The sequence below is a fragment of the Solanum verrucosum genome, unplaced genomic scaffold (genome assembly GCF_900185275.1).
Source record: "Solanum verrucosum unplaced genomic scaffold, falcon-dt-bn FXZP01000277.1, whole genome shotgun sequence".
Classification (NCBI taxonomy): domain Eukaryota; kingdom Viridiplantae; phylum Streptophyta; class Magnoliopsida; order Solanales; family Solanaceae; genus Solanum; species Solanum verrucosum.
In genome coordinates, this window is record NW_026019945.1 from 1,757,997 (window position 1) to 1,778,407 (window position 20,411).

The 20,411-nt window shown below is 37.2% G+C and overlaps 6 protein-coding genes across 6 annotated transcripts; 4 read left to right on the forward strand and 2 right to left on the reverse strand.

Moving 5' to 3' along the window:
- The first annotated feature begins 698 nt into the window (after positions 1–698).
- On the forward strand, positions 699–4,368 carry LOC125839740 (purple acid phosphatase 18). The gene is made up of 5 exons (XM_049518736.1): positions 699–1,032; positions 2,606–3,274; positions 3,362–3,550; positions 3,635–3,723; positions 3,947–4,368. The coding sequence occupies exons 1-5, from the start codon at positions 865–867 to the stop codon at positions 4,140–4,142; spliced, it is 1,311 nt and encodes a 436-aa protein (XP_049374693.1). The 5' UTR covers positions 699–864; the 3' UTR covers positions 4,143–4,368.
- Positions 4,369–4,851: 483 nt separating this feature from the next.
- LOC125839785 (CRS2-associated factor 2, mitochondrial) lies at positions 4,852–7,473 on the reverse strand. The gene is made up of 5 exons (XM_049518787.1): positions 6,905–7,473; positions 6,019–6,146; positions 5,683–5,908; positions 5,469–5,596; positions 4,852–5,113 (listed from the first exon to the last, which is right to left on the reverse strand). The coding sequence occupies exons 1-5, from the start codon at positions 7,428–7,430 to the stop codon at positions 5,021–5,023; spliced, it is 1,101 nt and encodes a 366-aa protein (XP_049374744.1). The 5' UTR covers positions 7,431–7,473; the 3' UTR covers positions 4,852–5,020.
- A 1,693-nt stretch (positions 7,474–9,166) lies between these two features.
- Positions 9,167–10,331, reverse strand: LOC125839805 (uncharacterized). Its single transcript, XM_049518811.1, has one exon. The coding sequence runs from the start codon at positions 10,281–10,283 to the stop codon at positions 9,219–9,221; it is 1,065 nt and encodes a 354-aa protein (XP_049374768.1). The 5' UTR covers positions 10,284–10,331; the 3' UTR covers positions 9,167–9,218.
- Positions 10,332–10,443: 112 nt separating this feature from the next.
- On the forward strand, positions 10,444–13,178 carry LOC125839875 (protein FATTY ACID EXPORT 5-like). The gene is made up of 3 exons (XM_049518860.1): positions 10,444–10,819; positions 11,980–12,067; positions 12,991–13,178. The coding sequence occupies exons 1-3, from the start codon at positions 10,621–10,623 to the stop codon at positions 13,061–13,063; spliced, it is 360 nt and encodes a 119-aa protein (XP_049374817.1). The 5' UTR covers positions 10,444–10,620; the 3' UTR covers positions 13,064–13,178.
- A 1,665-nt stretch (positions 13,179–14,843) lies between these two features.
- LOC125807683 (cytochrome P450 716B1-like) lies at positions 14,844–16,554 on the forward strand. Its single transcript, XM_049487420.1, has 4 exons — positions 14,844–15,335; positions 15,420–15,861; positions 15,942–16,129; positions 16,249–16,554. The coding sequence occupies exons 1-4, from the start codon at positions 14,844–14,846 to the stop codon at positions 16,552–16,554; spliced, it is 1,428 nt and encodes a 475-aa protein (XP_049343377.1).
- A 1,250-nt stretch (positions 16,555–17,804) lies between these two features.
- Positions 17,805–19,570, forward strand: LOC125807662 (cytochrome P450 716B1-like). The gene is made up of 4 exons (XM_049487400.1): positions 17,805–18,329; positions 18,401–18,842; positions 18,924–19,111; positions 19,230–19,570. Exons 1-4 carry the CDS (start codon positions 17,838–17,840, stop codon positions 19,533–19,535), a joined length of 1,428 nt encoding a protein of 475 aa, XP_049343357.1. The 5' UTR covers positions 17,805–17,837; the 3' UTR covers positions 19,536–19,570.
- The last annotated feature ends 841 nt before the right edge of the window (positions 19,571–20,411 follow it).

Genomic DNA, 20,411 nt, shown 5'->3' on the forward strand with positions numbered 1-20,411 from the left:
AATATTGTATGTTGTGCAAGTCTTCTACTGTTTAGATGTCTTAAATAATTAAGATTAAAATCAATTGAGTTGTTTCTTTATGTTATATGATACAAACTATGATTCCTTTCAGATGCGCCAATCCAAAAAAATCGATCACAAACAATCTCAACTGCACAAACATAAAATGGGACAGAGGGATTAATAAAAGAGAAAAAGGACAAATATACCGTTGAACTATTCTAAATGATATGCAGATATCATCCGGAGTGTGTATATATGCTTTAGTTTTTAGATGATAGAGAAAAATGACAAATATACCCTCGAACTATCCTAAATGGTATGCAGATACCATCCGTCATACTTTTGTCATGTGTAGGATTTAGTCTTCCGTTAGAGTGGAGGGTATATATGCTCTAGTTTTTAGACGACAGGGACACCAATATCCCAAAGGGTATATATGCTCTAGTTTTTAGACGACAGATACACCAATGTCCCAAAAGTATGATAGAAGATATCTGCATACCATTTACGATAGTTCGGAGATATATTTATTCTTTTTTCCTTAATAAAATATCTATTTTATCTTTAGTTAAATAATTTTTAACTGCACAAACATCTAATCACAAATTTTAAAAATCTTTATAAACTCTATGTAAGTCAAATCAACTCAACATATAAAATGAGAGGGGAGAGTAAGAAATATGGAAAGTGTGAACGCAGAAAAGAAAAAAGCTGGAGAGATTGGGAATTATAGGTGTGAAACAAACAAAAAAGGGCGGTAATTGGGGAAAAAAGGAAACCAAAAAAAGCAATGACTGATGGTCTTTTAGTTACCAATTTTCAAAAAAAAAAAGCTTACATCAAAATCCATCAGCACCAATAATGGAGCTCAAATTGAAGATAATACTACTACTGTTACTCTCTTTGACGCCCATTTCGTTCATCTGTGCAACAATCCGAGCTGGAGAAGAAGTAGAATATCTCCGACCTCCGCCGCGTAAAGCCTTTCGTTTGCCATGGGATCCAAAATCTTCCTCTCAACCTCAGCAGGTAATGAGGCGGATCTAGAATTTTAAGTTTTTTCTGTGTGTCAATTTACGTGATACCGATAGCAAATCAAAGTTACTCTAAGCAATAATTTTAAAATGTATGAACACTAAAATAAGTGTAACTTATATAGTGGTACTTAATTTTATTTTTTTGAATATTTAAGTTTTAATTTTAAAATATTGAGTTGATTTAAGCCAAATTTACTCTCGATAAGTAAAATGTGTCACATAGATTGAAACAGAGAGGTACAGAGAGGGTATAAGGAGGTGAGTAAAATGTGTCATATAGATTGAGACAAAGAGATATCGAGGGAAGAGATTTTTTGAGAATGAGTGCAGACTTACTGGAAGAGATATATTGTAATTTTGTAAAAAATTCAGCTGCAACATGTCTTTCTGTTAATATTATTTGGTGTTCATTTCTACTGATTTCAGCTGAAGTTATTAGGATTTGGGTCTGGATTATATCCGGATATTGTTGTTTAGCTGAGTCTAGGAGTTTTAATTACTCTTTGTAACAATATGATGTGAAATTAAGGGTGCTCAGTTTTCTTCTTTTGATCTGTTAAGGCTTTGAATTCGTTCAATGCTTTGCTATGATTTGGTTTGTCCTTACTGATTGAAACTCCTTGTTTTGTGTTCCCATTGTGTTAGCCCAAAGACTCAACCGTCTTTGAGCTCCTGAAGTTACCAATTTTGATGGTGTCTGTGTTTTCATACTTCATAGGAAGTAGTAGTTTTGATTTTCTACGCGTTGCTTAGCATGACATCAATGTGCAATGTAGTTTAATTAGCGTCAATTAAGCTCAATACACTCCAAAGCTCTGTTCTTTTGGGCTTTCGTTTTCTTTTTGTTTATTCAAACTGGTGTTAGGTCCTGTTTAGGAGGATGTAAAATGTTTCCACGGTCATTATGTTAGTCAAAGGCGGAGCCAGGATTTAATGTTTGTATGTTCTAAAGTAGCGAAAAGATTAGAGTGTCTTTGAAATGTTTCCACGGTCATCATGTTAGTCAAAGGCGGAGCCAGGATTTAAGTCATCATGTTAGTCAAAGGCAGAGCCAGGATTTAACGTCTGTGGGTTCTAAAGTAGTGAAAAGATTAGAGTGACCAATGGGTTTCAAACCCACATTCCGCAGAAAGAAGGCCTTCGCTGGGCAGGCAGAGACCACTGAGCCATTACCTCTCTTTGACTGTGGATTCACAGGAAATAGTTATATACCTTTGTATTGGTATTTTAGTACGAACATAGGGACTACGCAAAAGCTACTGGGTTCACCCCGTGTAATATAGTAGCTCCTCCCTGATGTTAGTGGAATGCTATTATAACGAAGGTGGAGGTTGGCATGAAGGGTGGTGTAAAGAACTACTAATATTTCTTGGATTCATTTCAATTCGACTAACTTCTCTTTCTCTCTTTAGTTTCTTGATTCAGAGCGCAAACCGAACTTTTGCAACCTATCAAGCATAAAAAAGGAAACATTTTATGTTGTTCCAAATTGGTTTACTGTTGCTGTTTTGGTGAATGAATGTAGCTGGTATAGTTGATCATGTGCCTTAATATTGTCATTGCAGGTTCACATCTCATTAGCTGGAGACAAACACATAAGGGTATCATGGGTCACAACTGATAAATCTTCTCCTTCAATTGTTGAATATGGAACATCCACTGGAAAATATAGTTACAAAGCTCAAGGAGAGAGTACCAAGTACAGTTACGTGTTATATCGTTCTGGAATGATACATCATACTGTGATTGGACCATTGCAAGACAACACAGTGTACTTCTACAGATGTGGTGGAGAAGATCCGGAGTTCCAGTTCAAAACTCCACCGTCTAAGTTTCCCGTTACTTTTGCTGTGGCAGGAGATTTAGGCCAAACTGGATGGACGAAGTCAACTTTAGACCATATAGACCAATGTAAATATGATGTTCATTTGCTCCCCGGTGACCTTTCTTATGCTGATTATATTCAACACAGGTGGGACACATTTGGTCAACTGGTTCAGCCGCTGGCTAGTGCAAGACCATGGATGGTGACTCAAGGGAATCATGAAAAAGAATACATACCATTCGTTGTGGATGAATTTATATCTTACAACTCCAGGTGGAAGATGCCATTTGAGGAGAGTGGATCTACTTCGAATCTCTACTATTCATTTGACGTTGCTGGGGTTCATACAATCATGCTTGGTTCTTATACCGACTATGATGACTACTCTGATCAATATCGATGGCTGAAGGTTAGCTGAACTCTCATTTATTACTGAAAAGCTTAGCAACTCGTCGTTTTGCTAATATAAATGCATTTATTGGAAATTCAATTGTAGGCTGATCTTCGAAAGGTTGATCGTAAAAAGACTCCTTGGTTGGTTGTGTTATTCCATGTGCCATGGTATAATAGTAATGAGGCTCATCAAGGTGAAGCTGATGACATGATGACAGCTATGGAGCCTCTGTTGTATGCAGCTGGTGCAGATATAGTGTTTGCTGGGCATGTTCATGCTTATGAACGCACGGTATGCCTAGCTTGCTAATTTTCTTGTTTACTCTTGATTATTGGATACTCGTAGATGATGCAATTCATTTTTCTTTTACAACAGAGACGAGTTTATAATGGTAAACCTGATCCTTGTGGCGCTGTCCACATAACAATTGGTGATGGGGGAAATAAAGAAGGTTTAGCGCGCAAGTAAGTATTCCTTGTAGTAATTTTTCTCTCCATGCTGAGCGCAAGATCCTTAAAATGGCAATGGAAACAAGAACTTGTTTAGTTCATTAATGATCTCTGTATTCTGTTTCTGAGTTGAACAATTGACAACAAAGGGCAATTTCTCACAAAGTGCTTACTCAGGCTTTGTAGAGTGGAAATTATTATGACAGTGAGCTTACATGTAGTGGCGAATTATTAACAGGTACAAACTACCCCAACCAGAATGGTCTGTTTTCCGCGAAGCAAGCTTTGGCCATGGTGAACTTGCGATAATTAATTCAACTCATGCCTCTTGGAGTTGGCATAGAAATGATGATGATGAACCAGTGAGATCTGATCAGGTTTCGATTACCTCGTTGATTGATTCAGGATGCAGCAGCATTAGAGTCATGAACTAAGAGAAATCCTTGAAGCTTTACTTGTAACAGAAACCAACTACTTGTTCTTATTATTAAGTAATTTAGGAGATATATTGATTAATGAACAGAAAGGATCATTAGCTCCTTAGTTTTAGCCTCTAAATGAAATGTACTTAGTTATAGGATTATTACTTACTACTTACCTTCAATTATGCTTGTACTTGAGTACCAATATTAGTTATCACTCGTGAATTAACAGCCTTTATCCTTGTGTGAATCATACATCAGCAGATATTTCTTGCATAAGCCACATGAAGGTGACAAAGATGACCAAACTACATACATCGATATTTTTGCATTTGTTATATTTAAACATCATTCAATGATAAAGATTCAGTTGAAGATAATAGTATAGACCAAACAGAAAAAGGAACATTGGATAATCGATAAAAAGGTAATGTCTCTTGTTGCTCAAATGTACGTTGAATACCATGCCATAGGAAAGAAAAGTTTCAATTTTCTTTTACTAATTGCTCTGTAGAAAACATCTATAATTCAGAAGCATTAGCGTGAACGTTACATGTAACTCGAGTAGTAGTCTATCAACTACAGGATTTCAGAAACTAGTTTTTCACCTGCTGAAAGAGGACTGGTATTGCATTAATAACAACCACTAGTCCCTGCTTGCATTTCTTAGGCATCTGTGAGTAAGGTGTGATCTGAGCTGCCTAATTTAGCACATCTCATTAGCAAAACCCAGGATAATGTCATTGAACATTTTGGTCAGTTCTTCTATAACAAGTTCAAGCAACAGTCGAGAAGCCTTGCAGATTCATTTGCCAAATGAAGATTGTGAATGCCTTGCTCCAAGATGGAAGCTCGAAATTTCAAAAGACATCTGTAAGCTTAAGTTCTATTCAGGAGCTGGAGTTCTGTTCTTCATCTTTTTTGCCTCTCCAGAGAATAATCTGCTCATTTTTGAACAAGATAGGAACACATGGTACCAGATCCTGAAATTAATAAAGAACGAAATGAAACTCTCACTCATCGCACATTGAAACTGAAAAGGGTGGGGGTGGGGATGAGGATACAGAATATATGAAATTTAACACCCCCTCCCCATAGATGTTTCCTGAGTTAGTATACCACAAAGAGAGGAGAAACAAGCAAACAAGGTTTCCGAGAATGGGGGAGAATCTGTATCCCAGTTCAGTAGTTATTTGATTTATCGTCATAACATAATGTCAAGGTAAACAGACAATTCCAGTGGTAGGAAACTTTGTTTCTAAGACCGAAAAGGGGTATCAATACTTGTTTAAGCATTGGAAGAGAGTTGAAAGCTGATGCAAGATATATGAGTCATACCCGTAACTTAACACCAATTCTTTTGCAATCACTTGTTCCCACGTGGGTACAATCTAATCTAACAACTTCTTCTGTTTCAAAAGCCGCTCTGACTTTGCCCACCACATTCACGTACACCCCATTTCTGCCTAGAAGAGAGGCATGTAACAATCAGCAATTACAGAAGGCAATCTGTTGACTTGTTTCTAATAAAGAGAAAATACAAGTTACTCACTGAGTTTCGTTAAAGGAGGAGCATTGAGCCCTTCGTTCCTCATTGCCTTTGTTTCTTCAAATGTCAGGCCATCAGCAACGTTCTTCACAAGCTTCGGATATATTGGAGCCAAAGGCTTCCACAGCATCACAGGAACAGTAGGTCTACTTTTGGGATCATAATGTCGACCACGATATAAGAGTAAGATATTAATATGGCGATAGATAACTTTTCCACCTGATTTGTCCTACAATGATACTGTGCTTTGCATCAGCGACAGAAGTGTTCATTTGTAAAAGCTTAAAGAAATCTACATCCAAATATATGTGCCAGCACTCTGGCATTCAGATCACAAACCTCGAGATGGGAGCATATGTTATCCATGTCAAGAGTTGGCACCCCCAAGCACTTAATCCTTACAGCTTCAGCCTTCTTCCAATAGTTATGGATATCTTCCAGCATATTGTGAGTAACTCCACCCCGCCCTAACACACAATAATGCTATGTAATCATGAAAAAGTATGGATCAAATTGAATTGAATGCAGTGATCATTATACCAAGATGTAAATGAGGATGCAAATTTATATCCTCGGAGACAAATATCAATCATCTGTGAAACAGAAGCCATATGTGCAAGATATCTGCTTAGCTCAACTAGCCTCAAACCTAAACTAGAAAGGATTCTTTGTTCTTTGATATTCGATTCATCATAATAATTTGACCGTCTTTATGTTGGCTGTCAACTTCCTTTCCTGTTTATCTCGGCTAAGGTGGAGTTCATATATACAAAAACATATCACAACTTCTTGAGTAAGTACACAATAACAAAATTTACTCAGAATGCAAACACAAATGACTCTGTCCTACTTAGCAAAGACAAACGGACAATCACATAATTCATTGCAGAAGGCTGACATTACTCATTATACGTCAACCTCTCTATAACAACCACTCACTATAACATCCGAACTTTTATGCTAAAAGTTACCTCTCTACAACAAATTTCTACTTCTAACAACGACAACAACCATCATTATCACATTACTCATTGTAAAATTATCCCTCTATAGGCTTGTTGAAATTCAGTCAATCAATCAACTTCGCCTCAATCCAAACAAGTTTTGCAGCTAAATGAACCTTAATATATCCATTCTGCTCTAATTTTTTCCATCTTCCGCGCATCCCGCAGCTACTATACTAGTTGTTGCTTAAAACAAGTTAAAGGGGTCTTATTGAAATTACCCAAATTCATTTGACGAGAGCAATCGTTGTGACGATACTTCTCGACCAGCTCCGCCGTTTCCTCCTCTGAGAGCGGTTTTCCGAGGATCCGCCGTCGCTCCTCAGCCACTTTCTCCAAATCCACCGGCTGTAAACGCGGAGCTGAAGTTCCGGTCCATTTTCTATCAAGCCGTCCCGGTCCAAACGGAGAGAACCGTGGCGGTTCACGGAAACCAATTGGCTCAACTGCCGGGTTGGTTTCAGAGTAAGAGTATCGAAAATCAAAGGGCAAGTCGGAATTGACAGTAAAGTTGAGGGCTTTTTCAGAATCTTCATTAGATGCAGCATTTTCATGCTTTTCTGTTATCGATTTCTTGGGTTTATGGGTTTTTAAGGTGGAGGAAAATGGAGGGTCGAATATATCTTGTTGCTCTGGCTGAGAATGGAACAGAGAAGGGGAAAAGTTGATGAATGATAACGAGGGGATTTTGTAATAGAGGATACTATGTGCTTGAACGGTTAAACGCCATGGAAATAGCTTCATCATTCTAAGCTCTCACTGTGTGTTCGAAGCTCTGTGAAGAAGAAAACATGGGGAAAGGTAGAGCAACAAAAATATAAATTATAAAAATTTACCTAAAATAAAAATAAATATAAATTACCATTTCTCTCTATTCCTTTTTTTTTTTTTTTAATGTTGTAAAACAAAATTCTCCGTATTCCTGTCCGATGCACAAAGCATCCCATGTTAGCAAGGGTCCTGGAAAGACCACACCTAAATGATACTCCCTTTGTCCCTAATTATTTGTCCACTTTTGAATTGACACACCTATTAAGAAATCAATTAATGACATAGTGAGTTTACCATTTTACCCCTATTAATTATGAAGTGGATGAAAAGTTCTGCATTTTTCAAAGTAATTAGTCATTTAATTGAGGGTATAATAGGTAAAAAAAATTTGTCCTTTCTTGATTTGTCAAAATGGACAAGTAATTAGAGACAACTATAAAAAGAAAAGTGGACAAGTAATTAGAGACAGGAGGAGTATGATTTAAACAACCTATCTTAATGCAAGCATTAATGACTGCTTTCACGATTCGAACCCATGACCTATAGAAACTTAACTATTACTCCAAGATTCCCCTTTCGCTTCGAACAAATTGTTAAAAATATTTCTTTGGCAGAAGTTTAGAATGCATCACTAAAGTTTAAGGCTTGCTTTCTTGTATACTTGTCCTTTTTTATGTTATGGTATTGGTAATGTAAGATTGGTCTATGATGTTCATAATACACACCCTAGACATTATATTTAGCCCCACCACCATCATCATCATCTCAAGGATGTGTAATTTACCTTAATTCAATGAACACTGAGGCTTATCTATCATCATCAAAGGTTGCACAAAATTTTGGGCTTAGGCCAACATGACTTTAAACGCGTTACTAGAATCTTAAACTTACTTCTTTATATATCAACATCTCTAGAGTTTACATACATCCTGATGACGCCGAGATATGCCCTATTATCATCTCAAATATGTGAAGTTTGTCTGTACATGAATGAATACTTGAGGTTTGTCTAAACATCACCCAATGTTTGCATGCAAAGTTTGACTCTGATATTGCATACATAATCCAGCACACTAGTAATGTATCTGCTCTGAATAATCTAGGGCTGCATAGCCTTTAAAACGCGTTGCCAAGAGGGTTACACTAGGCCTGAACTTCTAATATCTTCTTAAGGGAAATGTGTTATGATAAGAGATTTTGCATAAGGGGATGTTTGAAACCATATTCTCTTTTTCCTTTGTGGTAACATCTTTTAATTTGAAGAGTTCTTGCACATGCTTATGGATTTCCCATTTTTAAACGTGTTTGTCCTTTTCTTGCAATGCTTGTTCTCTAAATTACAACCACACTAATAAAGAGTTTTTCTTTAAGACAGTTGAGACTATTAGCTCCTTCAAAAGCAACAAGATTCATAGAATAAACTGATACAAAATACAACTCAAATTTAACAATCCTAATACCAAATACTGGTAGCAGGTACCTATGAAACTAATCATGCTACGCCCAAGCTACTACCGACATATAGTCCTACAAAGTGATGAATGAGGAGGGTAGAGCGTAAACAGACCTTATCCCTACCTCAGACATAGATATGTAGTTTCCGATAGACCCTCGGCTCAAGGAAAAACAAATCCAAAGCAGTTCCAAACATACAAAAAGAAGTACTAGCATATTCATCTAAAAAGAGACTTGGATAATCTCATTATCATCTAGTGATTCAAACAAAGCTAAGTGAACTTAAGAACACCATTGGTCATTCAAATTTTAGTCACAATTGGAGAATCTTTGCCTCATTCCCTCATCTTTGCATCTCCTCTGATCTACAACCATAGACTCAAACACATCCAACAAATGATCTAATCCTTCACAATCTTTTTCTCCAACAGCTTTCAAAGCATATACAATACTCTCAATGGTAGACAAATATCCAGCTCTAGGTTGACGCCTCACTTCGCTATACAAACTTAGCTTCTCTACATCCAACCTCAAATGTGGCAACATCTTCAACCAAGGATTCTCATTATACATTCTTTTTGCTTTTGCCCATGTCCCATCAAGTACAATCAGATTTTTCACTTCAAAATCTATCTCCTCAGTGCCTATTGAATTTTCACTTGGAAATAACAGCACTGATCCTGAAGGAACTGAAACTTCGAACTCCTTCAATCCTTGAAATTCACTGCTCCCATCCAATAACTTTCTCTGCAACTTTTTTACAATGAACCCTTTTCGTATATCATCAATAGCTTCTCTAAAGCTCCCGCTATGCTCAGTCTTACCCTGCATTTCTGCAAGAGACTGTTCCCACGGCTTATTCAAATGTTGATTCTGAGAGGGACTAATTGCACCATACTTCTCTATAGTAAAAGAAACAGCAGCATTACTATCAAAGTTTGAGTCTTTATTGTTTCTGCTACAATTTTCATCCAAATTTCGAGAACCCATTTCAAGATTTGAGTTGAGCAAGCGAATGACAAATTCAGCTTCATAATTAACATCAGAGACTGAAATTACACTCAGATTTTGCAGGCCAATAGAAGCAATTCTTGTGGAATTTAGAAGGTGATTTTTCTCTAGACTGTGTTGAAGGATTGTGACAGCCACAGAGTTTTCAAGACATGGGGTCTTCAATCGTGTGCAGAGACACAAACGGGTGGGTTTAGAGCATGATGGGCACATGGGTCTCTTTGAATGACCCGATTCATTCACCATTTCTAGGGTTTGAGGCAAGTTTTGAACTTGAACAGGTAGAGGGTGAGGGTTCTGTCTGGCAAAGAAATGGTTACCTCCAGAGAATGAAACGACCCGATTCTTGAAATACATTAGCATGGAGGAAAAATCCGGGTCTGAACGAAAAGGAAATGAAGCAGGAGTGACCCGACCCGGGAAGTTGCAGAAGAAAAAGAAGACGATGAAAGAAAAAGCAGGAGCGTGGTGCACATAAGCACCCTGCGGGGTCATAGTGGCGCATTGACTATATTACCCTCGCCTACTTCATCTTCTCAGTACATTCAAGAACAAATCTTGAGGTCATTTTAGACCAAATGGAACCAATTTTATATATGCCATTGAACCCACGAGTCACGACCAATTCCAAAGTTTGAAACTTTTTGATCTCTGAAATCTTGACTAAGAATTTGCAAAAAAAATCAAATCTTGGTAAAAGATGCATGATTTCTGCTTTACTATCCCTTATGGGTTAATTCTGGTGTGTGGTGGTGCCATGGGATATGCCAGTAAAGGAAGCATAGCTTCACTTGCTGGAGGTGTTGGTACTGGATTTGCTTTGATCTTAGCTGGTTACTTGAGCCTGCAAGCATTTCACAAACGAAAAAACTCATACTTTGCCTTAATTCTTGAAACTGGTATTACCCTTTTCATTTCCTTAGAAAAAAACTGCATTTCATATTGGCCAAGCTTGGGTCTTTTCTGTTTTATTGTGCTGATATAGTATTGAATCACAGTTCTTGATTGTGTATAGCCTCTCATTTAAGCTTGTTGTTCTTGAAACAAGGTAGGAATAAAGTGTGCGTACACTCTAGCCTCCCCAAACCTCACTTGTGTGATTACACTAGCTATGTTGTTGTTGTTGTTGCTGTTGTTATTGATCGTCAGATCTGAAGACTAGGTCTAGTTTAGTATTTCTCCTCTTAAAGAATGAAATCTTCTTGGATATTTGTCCTTAGAAATTGACTGCCTCTCCTGAGCATAAATGAGATGCAACCCTGGTGTCTTTGTTCTTGTGTGTGTGTCTACCTAAAACTTAATGTGAACTGTTTGTTCTTATCTGGATACTATCATTGGAAGGTACTATACTTTAGCATCTAATGGCCATTAGGTTTCCTTAGGGTTCATTGACCTTTCAAGTATCTGCTTGTGTGTTTCACAGATGTTTAGTTAGAGGTTGGTGCAGATCATCTATATTGGTTGAAATTTAGAGGAGTAACTATTAACAAAAGAAAACTTCAAAAATATCATGTTATATGATGAACTAAACAAGATCGAAAGATATATGATTATGCACGTTTCCTCTCAGCATCTCCTTTAACAATGATCGGAAGTATTGTGCAAAGCACCATCCCTTGAATGAATTCTCTGATAATCTTGGACTCTACCAGTTGGTTGTGTCAACTGCAATCTTAATGTTCAGAAATACAACTTCCTAAGTGAACATTAACTCACAGATAACAGTCAATTCATCAAGTTTGAAACTTTTCAGGGAGTACCTTTAAGACTATAATAAGCTATTTTGACCTTGAATCTAGCTTTTTCCTTATGATCAGAACTCTGTAGTTTTCCTACTTGGTGTGGTGCTTATCTGCTTCTTCTTCTTCAAAGTTTGATGAAATAGAAATGCAGACGCGGAGAGAATATGTTAACTTTTGTTATGTCTGATGGCACCATGATTTCCTTCTGATTCAGAAAGAAAAATCAAAATTTCATCTTTTTTGCTTCTGTCAATGAATTTGCTTTGTTTGTTATAAACGCGTGGGCATCTCCACTCACTTTATTCGATTCCAAACAGCTTGTGCAGCTACGCTAACATGGGTTATGGGGCAGCGGTACATGCAAACTTCAAAAATAATGCCGGCTGGTGTTGTTGCTGGTATCAGGTAACTGCAAATGAAAAGCATGCCATACTGGTTTTATAGTCAACTTGCTTCTTGGTTGCTGTATTTTGTCTGATCTTTTTAAGTACACTAAGTTTGTGAGGTATGACAAATTTTATCATGGCATATCACAACCACATACACAGTGTGATCCCACAAGTGAGGTCCGAGAGGTTAGAGTATACACAGATCTTACCACTACCTTGTGAGGAATTGAGGCATATCACATATATAGGATAAAGCGGATAGTAGTGAGAAACTGTTTCAAAAGTTCATCCCATGCAATATGGGAGAAGATGATTTTGTTGAAAGGAGGAAGATTTTGCTCATCTTAACTACTGTTTTCGAACTCTTGCTATAATATAAGAACAGAATTGCCATCAGTCTTGTTGTTTGCTTCATGTATTAATGGAGAATACATGCTCCTATGCTAGTTATCTTATACCTCTATAGCTGTGTCAACATATCTTGCTGTTACTATGACTTTAAGCTATGTTGCTTGGACTCTCCAAAATGCTGCCAAGACCTGTGTCAGATCTTCAGAAAATGCACTACTTTCCGAGGATCCAACACATGCCTACCAACATTTTTTTAAAGTCCAAGCAACATAGGCTTTAAGGTAACATGCACAAGACAATGTGTCCCTTTTTATTCTTTTGGTGAATAATGCAGACTGAAAGTTATAACCGTAGTACTCGAGTCAGCTTGCACACCTTGACTATCGAGAAGTCTTGTATCTTTTTTTTTTTTGATATTCATAATATCAGGGCTAGCTTGCGGGCATCTCGACTATCAAATAGTCTTTGTATATGTTTTTCTTGTAACTGTGATGTCTGGACCAGTTTGCGCGGCTCGACTATCAAAGTGTTTTTGTATCTTTTATATGAGGCTGATGTTATATTTATTTTGTTCTCTCTTTTCTGCAGTGCACTCATGACTGGGTTTTACCTGTACAAAATTGCCACAAGAGGAAATCATTTTCCACCTAAGACTGAATAGTACCATGTGATGATTTATTTTGGGGTTCCAATTTCATACTGTATGTATCAAGCTGAAAATGTACTCTTATTTTATACTAAATTTTATAGAACTCAATGGATCAACTCTTATTTTTGATGTTTGCTTTTCACTAGTAACCATTTACAACTTTTCATCAAGCATTTGGTGCTTTTTTTTTATTTGGGTTTTTCACAAATTCAATGTTCGATATCTGCATTGAAATTCAACTAATATAGGTTTGCCTTGCAAAAAGAGCCATTAAAGTTGAAAGCGCTTATATTTGACACGTTTTTTCTTGCTTATATTATTCTCCAATCACCAGTATTACTTCAAAGGCAACAAATATTTCATCACAGCTTTCATCATTTTGTTTAATCGGATGTTCAAAAACTGAAAACAAAAATAACATACCAGTATAATTCCTTTACACAGCCTTACTCCTCGAAGGTAGAAAGACTGTTTTTGACGGACAAATCAATTACTGAATCGTCATTCGGTAACTTTGCTCCAGTAAACTTTATTACTGATTTTGCCAAATTCATAACTCGTGTAATTCCTATACACAGCCTTACTCCCCGAAAAGATAGAAAGACTGTTTCTGACGAACAAATCAATTACTGAATCAACATTCGATAACTTTGCTCCAGTAAGCTTTATTACTGATTTTTGCCAAATTCATAACTCTCGATATTGATTACCATATTCAAAACTCGAACCCAATACGTCTCGGATTTTGGAACTGTACATGGATTTCAAGCAGTATTATCTAAAAAGTGTTGGCGGTATTTGGATTTTCTACGTGTCATTTGGATTTATATTTGACAGTGTCACTGTTATCCACGTGTCTTGTGGCACTTCAAACTTTATTATAGGAAAAAAAATAAGCAGGACTGCATTTTCTTTGTCTTTTCTTTCGATGTTTCTCAGTATGTTTAACTGTAAATTAAGTTTTGGTGAACATTTGATTTTTTCCCAGAAAGTACCAGATAACTCTCAGGATATCTGCACCTCCCAACAACAACAACAAATATCAAGTAATTTTGTTTATTAAGAGTAGCAATAACAATAACAATAGATATCAGGTAACTCTGTCTACGAACAAATGAAAAAAAAAATCACCTAATATTTTGTTTCTGCTGGAATTTGAATCTGAAACCTATGAGCTCTATTTATTGTTCCCATATGTTGTGGTTGTTCCCCTTCTTTGTCTTTTCACTTCACTTATTATTGTCAGCTGGAGATTGAGTTTGATTCATGTTTTCTCTGTTTGGTTTGAAAAAATGTGAAGAAATAGGAAATTCCATAGGTTTCAGGTTGAGGTGGAACAAAGAACTCGTTTGGTCATAGATTTTAAAGTTGAAACTTGAAATTTTTAAAAAATTTAAGTTAAAATAAATTTGAAGTCTTGTGCGAGGAAGTGAAATTTCTCCCAAGAATATGGTTTTGAAGGCATGTTGAACTTGGAATTATGACTTGTATTAAGAAGAGTAGTCAATGAAAACAAGCAGATACTTCAAACCACAAAACTTAGTAAACATCATCAGTACTTCCCTCACATTATTGATTTGGACTTTGCACAGCTTGTTTTCCATACAAAACAAAGCACAACAATCCTGTTTATCAGTACTTTTTTTTTTGGACATATCGATCGAGTTAGATACTACAATCCACAATCATATAGGAAAGTATGTTCTGGTATGTCAAGATGGAGCTTGTTCTTGTTTCAGGATACCATAACTGAGCTAAGACACTTTCCAGTTTGTACCTCAGTACGTCAATCATGAACACTATCGTAGCTATTTTCCTATTTCTGCTCCAGGTATTCTTCCTTCTTGCTCGGAGGATAAGATCGTCGAAGAGGGTTCCACCAGGATCCCTTGGATTTCCAGTCATCGGTCAAAGTCTTGGGTTGCTAAGGGCAATGAAAGCCAACACAGCAGAGAAATGGCTTGATGAAAGAGTACAAAAATATGGTCCTATATCAAAGCTAAGCCTTTTTGGCAAACCAACTGTGTTTATTTATGGGCAGGCTGCTAACAAGTTTTTATTTACCAGTGATGGCTCTGTCCTCACTAGTAAGCAGCCACAATCACTCAAGATGATTCTGGGTGATCGTTGCCTTTTGGAAATGAATGATGAAGATCATAAACGGGTTAGAGATGCCCTGGTATCGTTCTTGAAGCCAGATAGTCTGAAGCGTTATGTTAGAAAGATGGACGAAGAAGTCAGAATCCACCTTGAGACTTACTGGAAAGACGAGCAAATAATGAAGGTATGTCAAGGACCCCCACAAAAGTAATCTTGCATACAATTTAGAAATTTACAACTAACCTCAGTATAATGTTGATGATAATAGGTTTTACCTTTGATGAAGACACTCACCTTTGACATTATTTGTTCTCTCCTTTTTGGGCTTGAACGTGGAGCTCGAAGAGACCAAGTGGTTCGTTATTTCCAGCAGATGATAGAAGGAATGTGGTCAATCCCTATAAACTTGCCTTTTACGCGCTTCAATCGCAGCATCAAGGCAAGCAAAGATGTCCAGAAAATGTTGAAACAACTTATTTCAGAGAAACGACATGAGTTTGACAACAACTTAGCTTCATCCCACCAGGACCTCATCACCTGCTTGCTCAGCATCCGTGGAGAGAACAAACAAGAACTCATGTCTGAAAATGAAATCATTCACAATGTCATGCTCATCATGGTAGCTGGATATGCCACTTCATCCGTCTTGATAACTTTCATGGTTAGACTTTTAGCAAAGAATCCAAACATTCATGCAGCTGTCCTTAAAGGTAAGAACCCCTCTGAATTTCATTCAGACTCGAGTTACTCTATCTTTCAGGTTTCTTCTGAATAAGTTGTGGGAATGCAGAACAGGAAGAGATTGCACAGAGCAAGTCACCAGGAGAGTCACTAACTTGGGAAGACCTTGGCAATATGAAATACACCTGGAGAGTGGCCATGGAGACAATGAGAATGTTCCCTCCCATTTTCGGAGGCTTCAGGCAGACTGTAAAAGACATTGAGTATGGAGGCTACCTCATTCCAAAAGGATGGCAAGTAAGATAAAAATTCCCATCTTTGATTTTTCCAGTCTTCAACCTGTTAATTTTGGTAGTACTCCGGCTTTTCTGATTGGCGTAATCCAAATTTAACCACTGCTTAATGGCTGCACATAGATATTCTTGGTAACGGCTAAAACACACATGAATAGCAGCATTTTCCAAGAACCAGAGAAATTTGATCCAGCACGCTTTGAGAACACAGCATCTTTGCCTCCTTACAACTTTGTTCCATTTGGAGGGGGAGCCCGTATATGTCCTGGATACAAGTTTGCAAAGATTGAAACTTTGGTCACAATCCATTACCTCGTAACACATTTCACATGGAAGCTATGCTGTACAGACGATTTCTTCAGCAGGGACCCAACGCCAGTACCAACTCAAGGGCTTCCCATTCAAATAATTCCCAGGAAACCTCTCTAGTTCAACAAATCCAATCCTACATTCTTCTCCAAGAGGAAGCAGACTTAGTAAACCTTAAGGCTCCTAAGGGAATATTATGCAAGAATGAAGAAGTCAAGCTTGGCTAAGTCGTAAGCGGGGTTTGTGTGGTTGTACCTAGACGTTAAAGTATCTGGAGTAATATTAAGTTGAAGGGTATTATATCACTCAACTTAATGTTTTTCTTTGTCTTTCAACTATCAAAAGTCTTTGTATTTGTTTATCTTTTTTAATAACCGTGGTATTTAAGCCAGCTTGCACACATCAACTAATGAAAAGTCTTTGTATCTGTTTGTTTTTTTATAATCGTAATATCACAACCAATTTATGGACATCTCGACTATCAAAGTCTTTGTATCTGTTTGTCGTTTTATAACCATGATTTTCGAGTCAGCTTGTGCACCTCAACTAACAAAAAGTCTTTGTATCTGTTATGTGAGGTTGATGGTATATTTATTCTCTCTCTTTTCTGAAGTGCATTCAAGACTGGATAACCTGTACAAAATTGCTACAGTCACCTAAGACTGAGTAGTACCAATTGATTGTTTATTTGGGATTCAAATTCCATACTGTATGTATTGTATTGAGTAGATGCGAATTCTTATGAATTGTTGTATACAGCCGGCTGAAAATGTACTTGTTTATTAATTTCATTGAATACAATGGGATTGCTTTCATGAGTTTGAATTTTAGTTTTGTGATTTACTTGACTTTGCTTTCATGGTGTATCAATCTAACAAAACAACTATTGGATAATCATTTTTTTCCAAAAAAAAAAGAAAAGATAATGTTTGAATATCTACTACCTTCCACCAGCATAAGTACCGGACAAAGTACCTTATGCTGTATCAATCTGTCAAATAAATTGTCAGATGTAAAGATCATCACATGATTGATTTGGACTCTGCAGTCTGCACTACTTGTTTTTAAGAAAAAACAAAGCATAAGAGTCCTGTTAACCAACACTGTTCTTTTTGGACATGTTGATAGAGTTATATACCACAATCACTGGAAAGTATAGTTTGGTATATCTAGATGTGGCATATACCACAATTATTGGAAAGTATAGTTTGGTATATCTAGATATGGCATATACCACAATTACTGGAAAGTATAGTTTGGTATATCTAGATGTGGCATATTATTGTTACAGGATACCATAATGGAACTGAGATGCTTTTCCAGAAACAAACAAAGTTAACAGCACAAGAAGATTATATAAATTACTTCTACTTCCTAAGCTCACTACCTTTGTACCTTCAATCATGAACATTATAGCAACTATTTTCCTATTTCTACTCCCGGTATTCCTCCTCCTTGTTCGGAGGAGGAGATCATTGAAGAGGGTTCCACCAGGATCCCTTGGAATTCCAATCATCGGTCAAAGTCTTGGAATGCTAAGGGCAATGAAAGCCAACACGGCAGAGAAATGGCTTGAAGAAAGAGTACAAAGATATGGTCCTATCTCAAAGCTAAGCCTCTTTGGCAAGCCCACTGTATTCATTTATGGACAGGCTGCTAACAAGTTTGTATTTACCAGTGATTACTCTGTTCTCACTAATCAGCAGCCACAATCAGTCAAGATGATTCTGGGAAATCGTTGCCTTTTGGAACTCAATGGTGAAGATCATAAACGGGTTAGAGATGCCCTGGTATCATTCTTGAAGCCAGATTGTCTTAAGCGTTATGTTGGAAAGATGGAAGAAGAAGTCAGAATCCACCTCGAGACTTACTGGAAAGACAAGCAAATAATTAAGGTATGTCATCCCCCCTACTATTCTTGCATGTAACCTAAGACATTTACAGCTAACTTTTGTGTTAATGATAGGCATTACCTTTGATGAAGACACTCACCTTCAACATTATTTGCTCTCTCCTTTTCGGGCTTGAGCGTGGATCTCAAAGAGACCAAATGGTTCATTATTTCCAGCATATGATAGAAGGGGTGTGGTCAATCCCTATAAACTTGCCTTTTACGCGTTTCAATCGAAGCCTCAAGGCAAGCAAAGATATCCAGAAAATGCTGAAACAACTTATTTCTGAGAAACGCCATGAGTTTGACAACAACTTAGCTTCATCCCACCAGGATCTCATCACCTGTTTGCTCAGCATCCGTGGAGAGAACAACCAAGAACTCATATCTGAAACTGAGATCATTCACAATGTCATGCTCATAATGGTTGCTGGATATGACACTTCATCCGTCTTGATAACTTTCATCGTAAGACTTTTAGCAAAGAATCCAAACATCTATGCAGCTGTCCTTAAAGGTAAGAACTCTTCTGAATTTCATTCAAACTCCAGTCACACTATCTTTTGGGTTTCTTCTAAATAAGCTTGTGGGAATGCAGAACAAGAAGAGATAGCACAGATCAAGTCACCTGGAGAGTCCCTAACTTGGGAAGACCTTGGCAAGATGAAATACACCTGGAGAGTGGCAATGGAAACAATGAGAATGTTCCCACCCATTTTCGGAAACTTCAGGCAGACTGTAAAAGACATTGAGTACGGTGGCTACCTCATTCCGAAAGGATGGCAAGTAAGATCAAAATCCCCATCTTTGATCTTCCATTCTTCAATCTGTTAATTCGGTAGTACTCAGTATATTTCTTATTGGCATAACCCAAATTTAACCACTGCTTAATGGCTGCACATAGATATTCTGGGTAATGGCTAAAACACACATGGATAGCAGCATTTTCCAAGAACCAGAGAAATTTGATCCAGCACGTTTTGAGAATTCAGCATCTTTGCCTCCTTACAACTTTGTTCCATTCGGAGGGGGAGCCCGCATATGTCCTGGATACGAGTTTGCGAAGATTGAAACCTTGGTCACAATCCATTACCTAGTAACACATTTCACATGGAAGCTATGCTGTACAGATGATTTCTTCAGCAGGGACCCAATGCCGGTACCAACTCAAGGACTTCCCATCCAAATAGTTCCCACGAAACCTCTATGATTCAATAAATTCAATCATACAATCATACATGCTTATTCAACAGGAAGCGAGTTTTGTAAACCTCAAGACTCCATATTATGATATATTTCTGTTAAAAGGACACTAAAACTAGACTGGATTTGGCATCAAATTTGCGATCTCCTAAGGGGAATACTCCCTATATTATGTTGTATTCATGTCAAAAGATGTACACTTTACGGCCTCACAATCCAGCCACAATTATTGAAACTTTATATTTGAAAGTTAAAGGGCTAAAAATTAGATATGAGAAATTGGAACTTCAACATGCATAAGCACAATTCTTCTTTTCTCTAGATTTAGCTAATTACAGCTCAAAGTTATACATACAACTTCTTTTTTTTTTTTTTTGATGAAGCTTAAAGTTATACAACTTTTCTTTTCTGAAACTTGAAGGCTAAAAGTTGGATGTAAAGGATGAAATTTTCCAACAGCATACCCAGTGTAGGATACCCAGTGTAATCCCACAAGTGGGGTCCAAGGAGGGTAGAGTGTATGCAGACCTTAATTTTACCTCGTAGAGATAGAGAGGCTATTTCCAGTCGACCCTCGGCTTAAATAAAGCATTTCCAAGCCGTTTGTAAAATGGAATTCAGAAATAAGAGTAGGAAAGATGAAATTTTCTAACATATACCCAGTGTAATTCGATAAGTGGGGTATGAGGAGGGTAGTGTAGACAGAGAGACTATTTATAGTAGACCCCAACTTAAAATAAAGCATCTCCAAGCAGTTTGAAAAATGGAATACAGAAGCGAGAGCAAGAAAGATGAAACTTTTCATGGACATATTTTAGCACTTGTTAGTCCTTTCATGCTATGTAATTGATTCTTGGGTAATTTATCAAAATTTTGAGGTTGG

Bases quoted from the DNA above. Each gene is read 5' to 3' on its own strand.
- LOC125839740 (XM_049518736.1), top strand. From the start codon at position 865: ATGGAGCTCAAATTGAAGATAATACTACTACTGTTACTCTCTTTGACG. The intron at 1,033-2,605 runs GTAATGAGGCGG...TTGTCATTGCAG, and splicing joins CTTCCTCTCAACCTCAGCAG to GTTCACATCTCATTAGCTGG. The intron at 3,724-3,946 runs GTAAGTATTCCT...AATTATTAACAG, and splicing joins AAAGAAGGTTTAGCGCGCAA to GTACAAACTACCCCAACCAG.
- LOC125839785 (XM_049518787.1), bottom strand. From the start codon at position 7,430: ATGATGAAGCTATTTCCATGGCGTTTAACCGTTCAAGCACATAGTATC. The intron at 5,909-6,018 runs GTTTGTGATCTG...GTATCATTGTAG, and splicing joins ACATATGCTCCCATCTCGAG to GACAAATCAGGTGGAAAAGT. The intron at 5,114-5,468 runs GTATGACTCATA...TATTAATTTCAG, and splicing joins GAATTGGTGTTAAGTTACGG to GATCTGGTACCATGTGTTCC.
- LOC125839805 (XM_049518811.1), bottom strand. From the start codon at position 10,283: ATGCTAATGTATTTCAAGAATCGGGTCGTTTCATTCTCTGGAGGTAAC.
- LOC125839875 (XM_049518860.1), top strand. From the start codon at position 10,621: ATGCATGATTTCTGCTTTACTATCCCTTATGGGTTAATTCTGGTGTGT. The intron at 10,820-11,979 runs GTATTACCCTTT...GATTCCAAACAG, and splicing joins TGCCTTAATTCTTGAAACTG to CTTGTGCAGCTACGCTAACA. The intron at 12,068-12,990 runs GTAACTGCAAAT...TCTTTTCTGCAG, and splicing joins GGTGTTGTTGCTGGTATCAG to TGCACTCATGACTGGGTTTT.
- LOC125807683 (XM_049487420.1), top strand. From the start codon at position 14,844: ATGAACACTATCGTAGCTATTTTCCTATTTCTGCTCCAGGTATTCTTC. The intron at 15,862-15,941 runs GTAAGAACCCCT...GTGGGAATGCAG, and splicing joins TCATGCAGCTGTCCTTAAAG to AACAGGAAGAGATTGCACAG. The intron at 16,130-16,248 runs GTAAGATAAAAA...GGCTGCACATAG, and splicing joins TCATTCCAAAAGGATGGCAA to ATATTCTTGGTAACGGCTAA.
- LOC125807662 (XM_049487400.1), top strand. From the start codon at position 17,838: ATGAACATTATAGCAACTATTTTCCTATTTCTACTCCCGGTATTCCTC. The intron at 18,330-18,400 runs GTATGTCATCCC...TGTTAATGATAG, and splicing joins AAGACAAGCAAATAATTAAG to GCATTACCTTTGATGAAGAC. The intron at 18,843-18,923 runs GTAAGAACTCTT...GTGGGAATGCAG, and splicing joins CTATGCAGCTGTCCTTAAAG to AACAAGAAGAGATAGCACAG.